This window comes from Podarcis muralis, chromosome 6 (assembly GCF_964188315.1).
Source record: "Podarcis muralis chromosome 6, rPodMur119.hap1.1, whole genome shotgun sequence".
Classification (NCBI taxonomy): domain Eukaryota; kingdom Metazoa; phylum Chordata; class Lepidosauria; order Squamata; family Lacertidae; genus Podarcis; species Podarcis muralis.
Window position 1 is genome coordinate 55,548,648 of NC_135660.1, and position 17,390 is coordinate 55,566,037.

At 39.5% G+C, this 17,390-nt stretch overlaps 1 protein-coding gene across 1 annotated transcript in view; it reads right to left on the bottom strand.

Moving 5' to 3' along the window:
* Positions 1 to 17,390, bottom strand: part of CHST15 (carbohydrate sulfotransferase 15) — a 73,667-nt gene that overhangs the window by 24,033 nt on the left and 32,244 nt on the right. Inside the window, exon 2 of the mRNA XM_028730010.2 lies at positions 1,333 to 2,344. Coding sequence (XP_028585843.1) covers positions 1,333 to 1,878 — 546 coding nt within the window. The 5' untranslated portion in view covers positions 1,879 to 2,344. The remainder of the gene's footprint in view (positions 1 to 1,332; positions 2,345 to 17,390) is intronic.

Sequence of the window (17,390 nt, forward strand, 5' to 3'; positions counted from 1 at the left end):
ATAATAATTAGGAAACACTGGTTTAAATGAAGATGAAATACACAGATCAAATTAATATTCAAGTTTAGTTAATAAAACTGTACCACTTTCATTGTAAAGAAACACTGACTTCTAGTTGTTTAACATAAATTCTATACCTTTCTGAAATCCCTCAGAATTACTTTAGCATTTTAGAGTCCTAAAAGTCTAAGGAGTAGATTGTGCTTCAAAATGTTCATATGGACCTTTAAGCGTGTCTCCATCCAATAATTTTCTCTTCCCACATACTCACAAACATCTGTTAACACTCTACATTCCTGAGCATCTACAAACTGCATATAAGAAACCTCCTTGGAAGAATTAGACTTATCTAGATAAAGTATTCTTAGAACTTTCTGTGTTCACTCTCTTCAGGTCTGATTTACCAATAGCAGTGGTAACCACATCTCTGTTTCCTGTACACCAGTAAAATTATGAGAAAGCATGTAGTGATAAGCCAGTTTTCATGTCTGGTATTTATATAGCAGCAATTGCACAAATTAGATGCATGCAAGGAGGAAATCTTAAAATCTCTTTCTGTGATGGGCTTTGTCGACATGAAAAGAGCTTTTAAGTTCTCATACTTGCTTACTAGGCTCTGGGAGGCTCCCTCAAGATTCCATGGGACCATCGGAAATCTCATGAGATTCCAAGGAATCTCCCAGAGCCTGCATGAGACCTTCCCACAACCCAGTAAGCCTGGTTTCATGGAGGGCAAGGCCCACTTGCAACACCAGCTTCAGAATGGTAGAAAGCGTCACGCTGGGGCACTTTTGGGATTTTTCTGACTATACGCAATTTTGGCTTTACTCGCAATCCTCCAGAATGGACCTGTGCAACTCGTGAGTCTATTGTATATACAATTGATAAAAATCACTTCATTTAAGGGTTTGATCTGACTAGCAGAATGTCTATGATCATCCAGCTACAGTAACTACCTCACTGTTTGATCTGATCTTCCCATATTTCCAGAGGAAAGTTAGAAAGCACCACAGTGGCTTTCCCTAGGCTCCAACATGTGTGTTCCAGCTTCTGAAACTATCTATTGTTCTCAATCATATCTACTACTGGGTCATATCAAAAGCATGAATGAAGAGATATACACCTATACAACTGATAGGGAATCCCAACACCTTGCTAAATGTCAATGTTAACCTAAACTGAAGTGCATCTGCTTTGATTCCTCAGTGAGTGTTAACTTAAGAGTGCATTGGCTTATAATGGCATCACTGTGTTGGTGTTGCATAGATACTACAGAGAGTAATGGTCAAGGTTACCATTTTTCAATAATAGTTCTCCCTCTTGTATACTCACATGCATCTCTTGTTTCTTCAAATCTTCTAAGTCTGGAAGATGTCTAGTTATAAACTCAATGTTTGTAGTAATTGTGTCAATAATTACTTTAATGCTTGGATAATCCTTTGCATATGAAATATTCATTTTAGATGTTTGGTAATGGTCTTTCATATCACAGAGGCTCTCATTGTCCATTAAGTTTGAACTGCTAGTAAAAGCTCCATATCGTAGTGCTGGCTGCATCAGCAAGAGGCCACGTTTAGCTCCAGTCAGTATATAGGATGCCATCACTAGCATCATTATTAATAATCCAAACATTAAACTGCATAGTTTTCCTTTCTTCAAGCAAAACAATCCAGTCCAGCTTTCACTGTGATAAGTCCTTACTTCTAGCACTGCAAGCAAGTTCATCTGTTTGCTATCCACGTGCAACAGAACTTTATTTTTATCTCTGCACAGAGAAGGACACTCTTTAATATTGTGAGTTGGCCGCTGGCACTTGAAACACTGTCTGTGCAAGTCATTTGATAACAATGCTATGCAACGTTGAATGCAATGCTTCATATTAGTACCATTAAAGAATTGGTGTAAGGAGCCATTTCAAATGGATGAAAGTCACTTTCTACAAGCAATCCAGAAACTTTGTCAAATCAGTATATATATATATATATTTAAAATCAGACTAACCAAAATAGATGGCAACTACTGAAAATAATATGGCAATGTATTAGAGGCACATTATACTTGATCTGGACATACAAAATTTTCTTTTTAAGTTGATGATGATGACTTCAGGTTTTTCCCATTGAACAAAATGAGGAGAGTGGGATTTCACTGTACAGAGTGAAGAGACACAAAAAACAAAAGGAGCTCATTGTCCTTTCATCAAAATTAAACAAATTTAGGTATGTGAGAGAATAGGTTCTTCTTGAGATTTAAATATATTCCTTTAAAATGTAGGTTCCAAGACAGAGAAATGATCTGGAGGTCTTCATTTTTATAATCACTTCAGAGGATTCTGTTGTGTAACCTAGAAGAGAACAAAGAGAAAACGTGAATAAAATTATCTGTCCAGAAGTCAGACCAAAGTGTTACTCACTTTATTAGGCAATGGACTATTAACCCTGGTTGATGAATCTATGCTAAATTGCATATTAAGCAGAAAGGTAAATTCTGAGTACTGGGAATAAGTATAGATGACTTGAAAATGATTTGGACAGGAACTTGAAGGACTAACTACCTACATGAACTTCCTGAACTACTCAGCCCCTTTTGAGTGGTATCTATCCAGTGCCCCATCCGCTGAGGTGAGGATAGCAACAAGAGTCAGGGCCTTCACCAAACCATAAGGCTTCCCCCCCCCAATAATTTGGCGGGGATTAAATTTCTGCTTTTTGCTTTGGTTTTAATAGCATCTGGTGCATGCTTCTGAACTGAATTTGTTGTGTGTGTTTATCTGCTTGATTTTTCCTTGATTGTTTTGTGGTATTGTAAGCCATCTGAAGAAGCCTTGTGATTAAGAGGCAGGATATAAATATTTGAGATAAAGAGATAGAAAGATGAGGTACATAGAAGGAAAAGGTGGTGAGCGTGTCAACTGACAATTTTATGCTGGGATACTCAGAAGACTATGGTACAGATTACAAACTAAGAAATCAGTTGGGTCAAGATTATCCAGTGGGTCATTCTAAAAGCTAATCTAATGGATCTGTAGGGCAAGAAAGCTGTTTAGAAAGGGAGCAGCATCCATGGTTTGTGTGAAGGCTCCACAGGCAAATTTTGAGCAAAGAATAATACTAACACAGTGTAGCAAAAATCACCAAGTTTGTATTGGGCAGGAAGAAAAAGCCATGGTTAAGGGTTCAGGAATATGGCAGCCCCTAGAGATTCTCAAAAATGAATTGTGGCCACAAATTGATTTCTGTTTTCCAGTCCTTGCTTGGACATACTCATTATTAACCTAAGCAACAAAGGGGTAATAAGCAGGATACTTCTGGAGAGAAAGTAATTGAATGTCTCTCCTTTTCAAGATCGATAAAGAATATTAAGCAGCAGCACCAAAAAAAAATGCATTAAACCATTAAACTGTTGCAAATAAATTTTAATACTGTGGAGGTAGCATATTCCAAGAATTCAAGGGGAAATGAGAATATGGCTATATCAGACCAGTGCATTAACCCTTTCTCTAATGTGCAGTTCAAGAAGAAGCACTTGGACCTTTAGGTATGTATAGCACTGGGATTTTTTTCTCTTCGCTACCCCATGAAACAGTTGTGGTACTTGTGGTAAATCCAAAGTCTCACTTAAGCACACAGAGCCAGCAGCACAACTCTTTGAAACAGAGCGTAATTGCTTACATTCTATTAAATTAAAATGTTGATCGCAATTAAATTTCAGCAGGATAGAAAAGCCTCTAATTCCATTATGACATACTGCATTTAAAGTATCTATAGCATCAACTAACATTTTGTTTATATCATGAAGGATTTCAGAGATGTAAACATTTTGACCAATCACATTTTACAAAACATAACTGAAATTATGTGTGCTACAAGAAAAAAAATGAACCAAGAAATCACTGTAATGGAAAATTAAGACATGTACATTAAACCACACACTGCCGCTGCTTAGGGATGCTATACAATTTCATTCAACATTTATTAAGCACACCAACCTGATCCCCACTTCCCAGATGAATACATAAGATTGTAATGTAGTTGTTGCATTGTCTTCTGCTGCTTTTGTAGGAACTCTACAAGCTGAGTTAATGGCAAATTAAACTTCATTCTTGATAAGGCCCGGGAGCCTACACTGATCAGTAAGCCAGTGTGGTGTAGTGGTTAAGAGCGGTAGTCTCGTAATCTGGGGAACTGGGTTCGCGTCCCTCCCCGCTCCTCCACATGCAGCTGCTGGGTGACCTTGGGCCAGTCACACTTCTTTGAAGTCTCTCAGCCCCACTCACCTCACAGAGTGTTTGTTGTGGGGGAGGAAGGGAAAGGAGAATGTTAGCCGCTTTGAGACTCCTGAAGGGGAGTGAAAGGCGGGATATCAAATCCAAACTCCTCTTCTTCTAACCAGCTCCTTCAGCCAGACCACACCTCTGACTCATAGATGTTTCTCTTAAAGGTGCCACATGTAGGAAACTGTATTAAGTTGCTAATGCATGTATTACAGCAGGCATCCCCAAACTCGGCCCTCCAGATGTTTTGGGACTACAACTCCCATCATCCCTAACTAACAGGACCAGTGGTCAGGGATGATGGGAACTGTAGTCCCAAAACATTTGGAGGGCTGAGTTTGGGGATGCCTGCATTAGAGATATCCTTCCGCTTTCCATTAGGGATACTGTTCTTGGCTCAGAAAATGTAAAATATGCATTAAAATGTTTAGATGAATATAAGAATATGTTTAATTTATGTCAAAATGCATATAAAATATGTTTTAGGAGACTATACAGGCAGAAATGCATGTTTTGTTGGGGAGAAAACGTCGGTAAATGTGAATTTTCATACATTGTTTTAAAATGCAGATTGACATGTAAACAGGATGGACTAGATTTAGGAATGGGCTTATGGATGCAAAATACACATGGACCAGAAATAGACATCCATCTATCCCCAACTGTTGAACCACAGAAATAAAATGAAAATTATGCACATAAGAACTTAGTCAACAAATAGGGTTCCCTATGCTGGCTAATTGGCTATGGAGTTTGAGAAGTGCAGAAAACACTTTCCACTACAGCAGAAAAATCCCTTATGTTTAAATTATATGTTTGATGACACATAACCTTTTGAGGGACACCTAAACAACTTATGCAAATACCAAGCTTTCTTCCTCCTTTTTGTGCCAACTCAAGAACACTGATTGGACCCAGATCTTAATAACTAACACAGCCATAAGTGTCCCTTTCCATGAGAAGGTGATCAAGAAGGTAGTGGCCTCTCAAGTCAAGACATTATTGGAAGTTTCTATGCCAGGTACAAAAGTTGTTATTCACCCAAACTTTTAGTTAAAGTAGTGCTCCCAACTTTGTCGGAGCAAGATAAGTGAAATCTCCAGTCCAAGCTCACGAAGAATCTATTTATATGTTATTTGTAAACCTCCTTTCAAGACTGCATTTTTCTGATTCAACCAATTATTCTGGTTCCACAGTAGCGAGAACAAAGTTTGCTAAATAGGACACAGAGGAAATCAGATAAGATTCAATATGGTTTATAGAATACATGTTATTAGACGCCTGCATTTACAGGTGTTTTTGACTCACAGAAAATCTTTCCATCTGCAATTTGTCAAAAAAAAAAAAAGAATAGAGAGACAAAGAACACAGAATATAAAGAACACAGATTCATGTTATCATTGGCACTGGAAACAGGTACATTCCAGTTTTTACTTTGTAAAACTAGCAAATGTATAAAAGAAAATTACTACCATGAAGTCTTCTTACCAAACTAAGTCTTCAACTACCAGTTGCTGCTTGAAGTGCACAATGTTTTCTTATACAGTTCTTATGAAAACCAGCTGAGTCCCTAAGGGCTTAACACTGACTTACAGGCATAATTACTGTATGTTTGAAAAAAGTTTGTAATTAAAATCAGCAAATGACAGAAAGTGGAGCATTTGAACTGCTTCTTGTGCTGAGCACCGGCTTATGTCTGAGTAGAATTAGAAGACCCAGAAGGAGCCTTCAGAAATGTTCAAAAGCATTATTAGAGATATATGTGCCAGTGCATAAATAAGAACCTTCATATAACAACTCCTGAAAATAAGTTTCAAGTTTCAATATGATTACTCACATTAGTAAAAGGAACACATGGATGGGTTTTAATGACCCTGCAGGCTTTAAACTAAGATGTTAAGAAAAGGGAAAGAAAGAGAATTGCAAAAATAGTAAGCTCTCTTCATAATGATTGCATAATATGATTATGGAACATTTAAATAAATGGGATGAATTATTTAAATAAACAAGACAAATATGTGATTCACATTTAACAAGGGTTTGTTTCACTGTGATCAAGTAGTATATTTGCCCACCAAGAATGATGAAATACTGTAAACTGCTATAGTAGCTAGAGAATAGGAAATTACTCACCCTTTAAAATTAACTTTTAAGAGCAAACTTTAACAGTGACATGTAACATTTTTTCTACATGTTCAATATCATGGTGTTTTAGTATACAGCACTTGCAAACCGTATGTAGCAATCCCAGCAGAAAACTTTAATAACCTGAAATCAGGATGAAGGAAGAATCCATTGTATCTGGATTTATACCAAAGTGAGCATTGCTGCATCTTGCATTGAGTGCCCATTTATGTGTGAGTGGCTTGTGCAGTTTATTAAAAGTAGCCCAATCAATTATATGCAAAATTATGCGCTGTGTGTGCGTGTGTGTGTGTTATAAAAGGACCAGGCCCCATGCAATACTACATTTCTGAAGAGTAATTTTGCAAATATTAATACATGCATACATATTAATACATAAGTTTCTGGGTAGTTTTCCAACAGCACTTCCCATAACACAGCAAGAGAGTAAGAGTAGCCAGTAAGAGAGGCAGTGACAGCCAGTGTAGATAAGTGGTTAGAGTGTTGGACTAGGATCTGGGAGACTAAGGTTCAATTCCCCACTCAGCCATGAAGTTCATTGGGTGACCCTGGGCCAGTCGCTGGCTCTTAGCCTAACCTACCTTCCACGGTTGTTGTGGAAATTAACGTGGAGAAGGAACAACCATGTATGCCATCTTGAAGTTTTTTGGGGAAAGGAGGGGAATGTAAATGCAATAAAGGATGTTATCAGATTACCAAAGTACAAAGCTGGTACATCAGCTATACCTGGTGAAATATGCTATAGGCCACAGAAGTTAGTTGGGTAGCACCACCAAGCTGCAAATCTAATGGAATAGGGACAACTAAACACTCCTTCCCAAGCCAGACAACCCCCCACGCAGCAGCAGCAAATATTCTATATTTTACAGACTGAGCTACGTAACTGTTCTTGATATTATGTTTTTGTACACCTGAAGATACAGCTGTGACTTCAGAAAACTGGTCCAAGTCTTTCAAATGGGAGGAAGACCAGAATAGAGCTATTTTTAATGTGTAAAATGTCAGTGGGTATCTGACTGACTTGGGGATGGAATCCAAGCAACTCAATTCTCACCCTGATCCATCAACCTGCTCTCAACTTTTGTCTGGAGCTACGAAGATGCTATGAATAACAATTTGTTAAAGAGGATATTTGGAATTTCTCTTCAAGGCCCATCAATGCAACACTTGTTAGGAAGCTCCATTCTTGAAGCCAGACAAAGCTTCTATGACTGACATTAATTCTTATTCTTCTAAATATGAACTGTCAAAACTATATTAAAGAATGCAGAGCTATGAATCTTGCATAATGCTTCTAAGCCTTGCCCCCATTCCCCACACAAGCAAATTTATTGTGACACTTCATATGGAAACAAAATGAATAATAATTTATTAGACCTCTACTGGAATTTATTGGAATGCTTTGAAAGGTATTTGCATTTGACGAACTATACCATTTGAATGTGCATGCAATGCAGTGATGATAGATGGCATCGATAGCTGGAGCTTGTTTCAATATGGATCTAATTTGTGTCTGTAGTTCCTAATTCAGATACGCATGTGGATCTCCTTAGCTTGATTAGAGTGATTTTTTAAAAAATGAAACATTCATATAGAATATTACAAACCGGTGTGAGAGCCCCTGTTAATTGCTACACTAGTAGAATGATGCAACAGGGAGGCAGTACATGTCCAAATCTCTCCAGCTGTTTTGAACTACAACCCTCATCAATCCCACCCAGCACAGCAGGTGTAGTTTTGGTGATGGCTGTTGTAGTCCAAAACATTGAAAGGACACCAGGCAGGCAAAGACTGACCTAGAAGGTGATTTATATTAATTTATTAGGTTTGTGAAATGCTCTCCCAAGGGAGGCTTGCCTAGTACCTTCATTATACACATGTAGGCAAAACCATTCATTTTCAACCAGGCCTCTGCCAGGAGAAAGACAGGTGAAATGTGTCCTTGTTGATTCTCCTTGACCTCTCAGCAGCTTTCAATACCATCGGTGATGGTGTCCTTCTGGAGCAGTTGTCCAAGTTAGGGGTGGGTGGCACCACTTTGCCGTGGTTCTGGTCCTACATCTACAGGTTTAGTAGTGCATGTGCTGGACTGATGTCTTGTTTCAGTAATGGACTGGATGAGAGTCAATAAACTGAGACTCAATCCAGAGAAGACAGGGGCACTGTTAGTGGGCATTTCCCTAGACTGGATGGAAGGTTCCCCCTCTTGATGGGGTTACTCCTTCTGAAGGACTGGATACACAGCTTTTGGATCCTCTTCTGTCACTTGAAGCTTGGATGGGCTCAGTGGCACAGAGTGCCTTCCATCAGCTTTGGCTGATGTCCTATCTTTGCCTCTATCTGGACAGGGATAGTTCCACCTTCTGCTGTCTATGCTCCGGTAACCTCTAGGATAGAATATTGCAATGGGTTATACATAGTTCTAGCTGGGGCTGATTGGAATTGTAGTCCAAAACATTTGAAAGGCACCAGGTTAGTGAAGGCTGATCTTGAAACATTTGGTTGGCCACTATTGTATTTAATGCCAGACCATATGGACTTTGGACTGCTCCAGCAAGGAAGTTCTTATAAAGCATGTCCTTCTAGCCCAGTAGTGTGGAAACTGTGCACTCAGTAGGACCAGATGACTGCTTCTCCAGCCCTTGCCTTCAGTTCCTTTAGCTACTATGTGAGTGTTATGTATTTATGAGATGAAACATTTATTTTTTTCCCTCAATAGCTCCCACAAGAATAGACAATTCTTAATTAGCTCAACTGGTGCCCTTTGCCAGATTTCAAATGTACTGTTTGTCAATAGTTTCTTAACCGTCCTAGGCAAGGAATGCAAATTTTATTCATGCCTTATTGTATGACATGTCAACTCAGAAATATTTGTGCAATTAAGATTCCAGTCTTTAGTATTTATACTACAGATTGCTGTGCAGAGGTCCCTTAAGTTATACAGTAGTCATCAACTGCTCTCTTGGAGTAGCAAATGTTCTCCATTTATTAATATTTTCCCCTCAAGAGCTACTGTGAATTCAGTGTGATAATAAATTTACAAAAAGTATATGAGTAACTAAGTGAAAAGGTTTCTCACAGCTATATTAGAGTATGAATAATGAATTCTTTCAAGTTCAAATCGTGTGACCAGAATAAATTATGTCAATTAAATAGAATAACAAGTTTGCTTGATTAGTGTTATTCTGGTTTCAAAAAGGAGTGGAGGAACATGCAAGCTTGTTTTCAGTACAGTTGTACACCAGAAGTCAAACAGAATCTGTTCGACTTCCAAAACATTTGGAAACCATGGTGCAGCTTCTGACTGGCTGCAGGGAGCTCCTGCAGCCAATCAGAAGCCGCAGAAGCTGTGTCGAACGTTCAGGTTCCCAAGAACATTTGCAAAATGGAACACTCACTTCTAGGTTTGTGGCATTCGAGAGCAAAACGTTCAGGATCCAAGGTACAACTACATTCATTTTCTGAAGCCAAGAAACCAGATAAAGACAATATACTTGGGAAAAGGACAGGAGCAGTGGGTCTCTCTCTCCATGCCTGATACAGAAAGGTGGCTTCACCTTTCTACAAAAGTGGTGAAAGCTCCCTGTCACCCACCCCAATCTCTCTGAAATTTGCACAGTATTTTTGTGAACTGCTTTTTCCATTGGGGGACATAGCTGAGCACCAAATCTTGAGTGGCAGTTGTCACTGGTGATGGAATTTGTTCACATTTGTCTATGAATTCTGAAATATTTAGGGTCCTGATGTAAGGCAAAGCAACATTTGCTATCCAGGGAACTCTTCTTTTATAAACCTACATTTTCCTTGAACCAGACCAAATTTACCAACACATTCCTCCTCCCTCTTGCTCTACCCCTTTAGAGTAAAACAAATTTTGACTGATATGGCAATCCTCTATTGCAGCAACAGTGCTCTCTCCATTTGTAATTCCAGCAACTGGTATACAGAGGCATACTCCTATATCATTTTACACAGAAGTAAGGCCCACTGAATTCAACAAGTCCTACTTCTGAGTAGATATGGTCATGAGCACACTTGTTAGGCCCTTTCAGCCATTTCTTCCCCTCAGCATTACCTGGTATCTCCTGCTGCTACCAGCCAGCCAACTCCACCCCTACTTCCTTGCCTGGCTGAAGCTCCACAAAGAAGACCCAGAACGGGGCCTCTACTGCATACCCCAGCCAGCTATAAACCCTCTCCCCTCCCTATGCTGGCCAGAGCATAAGCACCCTAAAGAAGGCTTCTATAAAGGGCATGTTTCTAGATTACATTCTCCTTGACTCACCCTTTCACTCATGATCATCTGGGCTTTGCCTATACAAATAGCAATATTTCACCAGAAATTTAATCAGTTCCTGAATGTATTGAGCACTTTGGTGTTACTGTTTCACTCCAGCTCTTGGCTCCTAGTGTGCTTTGCAGCTTTTACAATCTTGTGTTAGCTTCATTTCTTCAACGTTCCTGCCTCTCCTAAGCTCTTTCTGTGTCAGTTTCTTGGACTTCAAAAAAAAAAAAAATCAATTGTAATAGTAACAGAAGTAAACAATAACATTCCAAGATGGTAATCTCAGCAGCGATCCATCAAAGAAAGCTTTTTAAAGCAATTTTTTAAAAAGATGCTGGCAAAATGTCAAAAGGGAAGTGTCCAGCAGTTTTCCTTTAGGCGTATGTCCCACAGTGTGGGTGCAGAAATAGAAAAGGGTGAGGAATCTTGTTCCTTTGCAGTGAATATGAAAGAGAACTTCACTAATCCCAGGGACTGGGGAGAGCCATATGATAAAAGGTGTTCTGATACCAGCTATTAGCTCTGACCTTTTTATTTGGTGGGCTACTAATCTGTATTGTTGTGACAATTTGACCACATAACAAGTACTTCCCAGGCCATAATATGCAAAGGACACTAGTGCTAGTCCTTTAATAATAGCGGTTCATGGGTAGAAATTGGAAGACCTGAAATTGGTATTATTAAAGACTAGGTTTGGGTTTTTTTTCATTTTCCAAATTCCTGTCTTAGGTTTAGAGCATGGCATAGCACTGTTCTGCCAGTACTTACTGTGAATAAAAAAGCCTGATATTGAACATGTATGACAATAAACTGTGGTTTGAATGTGGAAGAAATTTCACTGGCCATAGTATATGTGAAATGCACACATGGATAACTTGTGAAATATGTTCCTGGAGACCAAGCTGAGTGAATACTTCTCAGAAAATGAATTCTCTCTCTCTCTCTCTCTCTCTCTCTCTCTCTCACACGCATACACACACCTAGAAAAAAAACACGCTTTGAAGAATTCTGTCAAAATATTTGTGAAGATTGCCATCCACCATACCCCAGCCAATGCCCTAGGATGCCCAGGGCACTGTAGAGCATGCAAAATCATGACTCAACACAATTGCTGCCATTGCCACCTAAAGAAGAAGAAAAGGAGGAGGAGGAGTGGTGGAGCCAGAAACTTAGGGAAAGAAGCTGTGCTATTTCCATTGCTAATTTACATCCAAAAAAAACTGTTAGAGAATTTCTCATCTCCCTGAAAAAATGGTGAAATGGTCCCCCCAATTTCTCTGTCCACAAACAGGGTGGAGAATTTCAAGAGTCATTTGTGAACAGCTCTAGACCAAATTCTACAATGAAGGATGTCATCATGTTCTGTTGTAATACATCATCAGTATAATGGATACCAAGTGTTTGGGGCCCATTCCAAGATACAGGAGTAGCTACAATACATTCACTGCACTTTACAGAAGACCTCCCTGATGGCGTTGCCCATTCCATTCCATCCCATTCCACATGTACCCCATTCAAAAGTAGCTTATATGGTTCCCAGAAACTCATCCATTCAAAAAGACCTGAGCTTTTTAAAAAATTGTATTCCAAAGGGGGTGGGGCAGAACCAGCCACCACCATTTGAAAGAGTTTAAGTGCTATTCAACTTGCAACTTCTGCAAATGAACTGCAGGAATAATAAAAGTAAGCTGTATATTATTATTTTTAAATGTGATGTCGTAGTTCAGTAGACCAATGCTCAGCTGAATGTTTAAAGTACTGGGCTTCCCTGATTAACTTTTTGTTAATAAACTTTGTGTGAACTTGTAGCTATTTACTTCTGAGCAATCAACAGTCTGCCAAAAAAGAAAATCAATTATATGAGAAATCACTACCCTCTGTGACCGTGCCACAAAAAGGCTTGAGTAATGGTTTTGAAAGCCCATATGACATGTTATGCTGGTCAGTGACCTTCTCCAGCTAGAGCACTCTGGCTCGATATAAAACTTCTCAAAATTCAGCCGGGGGGGGGGGGACATTTGTAACATGTCTGTCAAACAGTTTCCTTGAAGGCAAAACTAACAGCTAGTGGAGTTTTAAGACGGCTATTAAAAAGAACATTTGGTAACAGTCAGAAAATATATACACAGCCTGCCTAACAGTTGTTCAGATATAAACTTGCCATCACAGTTAAATTTTTACAAAGGCTACAAAACACAGCATTTTCACTTAAATAATAGTTTTATGGATTGCACTGTAACTTGTTACATTTGTCCTAAACGATTCAGTCCAAATATGTTGAAACCTACCATCACTGCTGTATTCAGTGAGAACAGGAAGCCATCTGTGTAAATCAGCATAGCTTCATAGTTATCAAGAGGGAAAACAGCTATTTAAGTCTGCTACTCAGGATCATTGTTACTAAATTCATTCCTTTTAAAAGAAGCTACAGAAGTTTCATTTCTATTACTAACTACTCTTGTTTGCCACAAATTCTTATTCAGCTGCGCTTCTCTAGAACCCATTCTTCTGTTGATTGGTTTTATTTTCAAAAAATATACTTCCTATTAGGATATAAATGAGTACTTTTAATGGCACACCCAAAGTCAGAAAGGTCAGATTAAGTGGAGATTTAGCTTAAGCTTTTCTAACTCATATCAGGCTTATAAACCTGCAATTGAGCTCTATATTTTCATGTTCTGAACACTCAGAATGCACTGTTGTTATTGTTGACATCCTCCTGTCTCAAGAGACAATGGAGTGAGTTAACAGCATCATAGGGACCTCCCCAGGGTGCAAGCCTGATCAGTGTGTATGGAGGTCCTGGGCTGCCTAGAGAACAAGACCACCCCCCCGCCCCACCCCCCACCCCGGTCTCACTGATGTGGTCTAAAGGAAAGCAGAGCGATATGTTTGGCACCAGCTTAGCTGCAGGAGCTGCTGGAAAGAAGCATACAAGGTGCCATCCAGCCGTTTTAGGGACTCCACTCTGAATTTATGTAGGCTTCTCCCAAAGATATCCCACAAGGCAGCAAATGTCTCTTATGGCAAGAGTTTATCTTCTCCTAGAAGGGCTACCTTTTCAGTTTGATAAGCCCCATTTGCCCCTCACTACCCTCTGCAGCAGACACTGCCTTCTTCACAACTGGATCCACTTTTGTTCTCATTGGCTTAATCTACCAGATTTAGCTGTCTTCACATGCAGGAGAATCATAGAATTGTAGAGTTGGAAAGGACCCTGAGGATCATCTAGTTCAACCCCCTGCAATGCAACAATATGCAGCTGTCCCATATAGGGATCGAACCTGTGACCTTGGTGTTGTCATAACCACACTCAAACTAAGGTTTTGAGACCCATCAGCTACCCTTACCTGGTTTAGCTGGTCCGTCAAAGCTGCTGTCACATGCTGACAGCTTCTAGGAGCCACAGGTGAGAGCTGAGTGCAGAGTGAGGACCAGAGGTGGACAAACTACCCCAGAAGGAGCATTGTGTGTACTGCCTCTCCTCACACACCCCAAAATGCACTAGTTCTTAACTACTGCCCTACTCCCTCAAAGCCTCAATAATGCAACTTTCTGTGGCAGCTGCCATATCAGTCTGTGATTCAGGGTGATTACATGTCTCTTACACAATAGCTTGATGGAGTAATTAAAACTTACCCAGGATACCAAAGTATAAACCAGGCATAGGCAAACTTGGCCCTCCAGATGTTTTGAGACTACAATTCCCATCATCCTTGACCACTGGTCCTGTTAGCTAGGGATGATGGAAGTTGTAGTCCCAAAACATCTGGAGGGCCGAGTTTGCCTATGCCTGGTATAAACTAAGTTAACTGACCCTGGCATCAAAGGTACATTTTTAAAAATAAATTAAAATTTGTTTTTAAAAATTTAAATTTAAATGTAAAAATGCTTAGTGTGTAAATATTCACCTCTTGCATGATTTTTTTTCAGCTTGTAAATTCATGAAAGAGCACAATTGGCACATGTTGGTAAAAATGCTCAAAATTATGTGTGTTTGAAAATATATATATAGACTTCCTACTTCTGCAGCCACACTGAGCAATCTTCCCAAGCATCCCACGCTACCCTGGAGATTATACACTAGAACTAGGGGTTGGGGTTAAAAACACATTCCATCTGCAATCTCACAAAGACAGCTTGGATATATTGCTGCAACAAATTCATAACAAACCATACATTTTTACAGCACAAACTTTGTGTCTGTTTAAATAGTGCTGAAAGCTTCCAATATTTCAGTTCCTCTTCAATGGAAACTAAATACACCACAGGCTTAAATGTTATAATATGCTGTTTATGGTAATTAATTTTCACTCCCTACTCATTGAAGTATTCAACTGATACAGAATGACAGCTAGAAAATGCACAGAGACCAACTGGAAACAAATTATGATACAAATTATACCAAAGTAATTTGCATATTTATGAGTTTAGTACTATCGAGGGTTGTGCTGTTGTTTTAAGCAAATCTATCTCCTTTTTTTGGAATGTAACAGAATGATAGAGAGATCTTTCAAAAGCCAGATTAAACTGGAATGGACAGAAATGGCACAACTGATCCATTACTAAAACACTGTGAAGTTGCAATACTTTCTGAAAGGTCACTAAAATACTATCACCTACTTGTGATATATAATCTCAGAACCTGTTATTCCTATACTCTGTGATTATAATCTCCATCAGTATAGAAGAAAGTGGTCTGGGGTGAGCGATTTTAGCAACTATCCTTTGTCATGGTCAGATCACCTCCGGGTAAGATTTAGATGTTCAGTGGTTTTCCTGCTCTACAGAGCTGGGAGACATATTAGAATGTTTCATCCTTGGAAGCTGATGGAACTAATTGATTTTCAGATGGCTCTGGGGGGATTTTCTGGCTGATATAACTGGCACTGCTGTTGAAGTCCGGGTTGATCTGTGGAATACACAGATGACCTGGGCCATTTACACAATCACTCATGAGCACCCTCTCCCGCTTGATGTAGCCTAACCGTCTCCTTGGTATGCACCTGGTATACATCGGGGAGAGCAATGAAACAAGCTAGGATATGGCTAGAAAACAAGTGGAGGAAAACTCCAGAAGAATGCAACTGAACACTGGTAAGAACCCACTACTGAGCCTATTCAGTGGCAGGGAAGGCAGCAAAGAAGCAGCACTTCACTGTTTCCTTGTATGCTCACTATGCCATTCAGTAGTATGTGGGCAGTATGGGGTCTTTTAAAGTCTGGCCTGAAGGAGGGGGAAGAACCAACAGTGGTCCACTGCAGGCCCATGCAGGGCAGGGGGGGGGGGGGAGCAGGTACGCTTGCCTTTGGCATCAGAAGGCTAAGCTGGCTGGCAGACACTGCCAGGGACTGGCTGCTTTTTTTGTTTCTAACAAGACTCCTGCCATGGACCTCACCCAAGCTCTGCATGGGCCAGGCCCACTGCAAATCTTTTGCAAAGCACTTTTAGAATAAAATCACTTGCATCTTCTGAGACCTATTATAGTAGGTGAATTTCAATAGGTATCTAGAGCACTGTAGTTCTCAAGTCTCCAAATACAGTTCCTTAGGAGAGCTAAAGGACATCTTCTATAGGAACTGGCACAAAATATAACATTCCCCCCTTACTTAACTCATTTTCATATGAAAGATGATTACTTCATTTTATCTGAGCTCAAAGGGCTTCCACTTGATCTATACCTGGGTGGGAAATCAATGACCGATATATACATTCAACTAAAAGATTTGAAAAATGTTGTGCTTACATGGAGAAGGAAGAGGGCCTATAGCGTTTAACAAAGGATGGAAAGGGGGGCACATGGTTGTTGTTTTCTGGAAAAACTTTTGGAACTTTGAGCTGCTTCATATACTGCATATTGCCTACACATATATTTTCCCGTGTGTGGGAAAATACACTGTTGTGTATTAAAATTGCACAAGAGTCTATTTTCCTGAAAGTATATGTGTCTATAAGCCTTTGCAGTTGCTATGCATCCTTCCACAGAACATACTACCTTTTCTATATTCCTTCCGAGTCTTGATTATTTACTGGCCTGTTGGTTTTTGTATTCCTAGACCGAATCCTATTATTTTGCCCCTTTCTTGTTTCATTTCTGTGGATCTCCTATTGTGTTCTAGACTAGAATCTTTGAAGACCTGCATCCCTGGCACTGTTCTATGAATGTTGCAGGTGCATATGCAATGGTGTCTTCTTCTACATACAGGTTCCAGTTGCATTGTTATGGTAAATCTTTTTTTTTAATTAGTAAGGAAGACAGCAGTGGGACCTATGGACATTGTTTTTTATTTGAACCTTGGAGACTAGATGGTGTATGCTTTAACCCCGCAACATAGATCTAGATCCTCCAAAATGCAGAGCAGTTTTGCTCATTTGCATTAGCCATTAGGAGAAGAACACCGGGAGAGGGTATTAATTCCATTTTTAAAAAAAGAAAATTCTGAAGAGACAGAATTATCATTCATTAGTCTCACAATAAACCATTAAATTGTTGAGAATAAAGATCAGGAGACAGCTAACTAGGGATTTTTAACCTAGACTGACTTCATATGATATGAGTTAATGAGCTGAATACATAAACTTTTAATAGCTGGGGAAATGATATAGCATTTGATCTTAGAATCATGCCTTTGACAAAGATATCTGTGAAGCATACAAGCCATAGCTGCCATCAGCTCTTGAAGTGC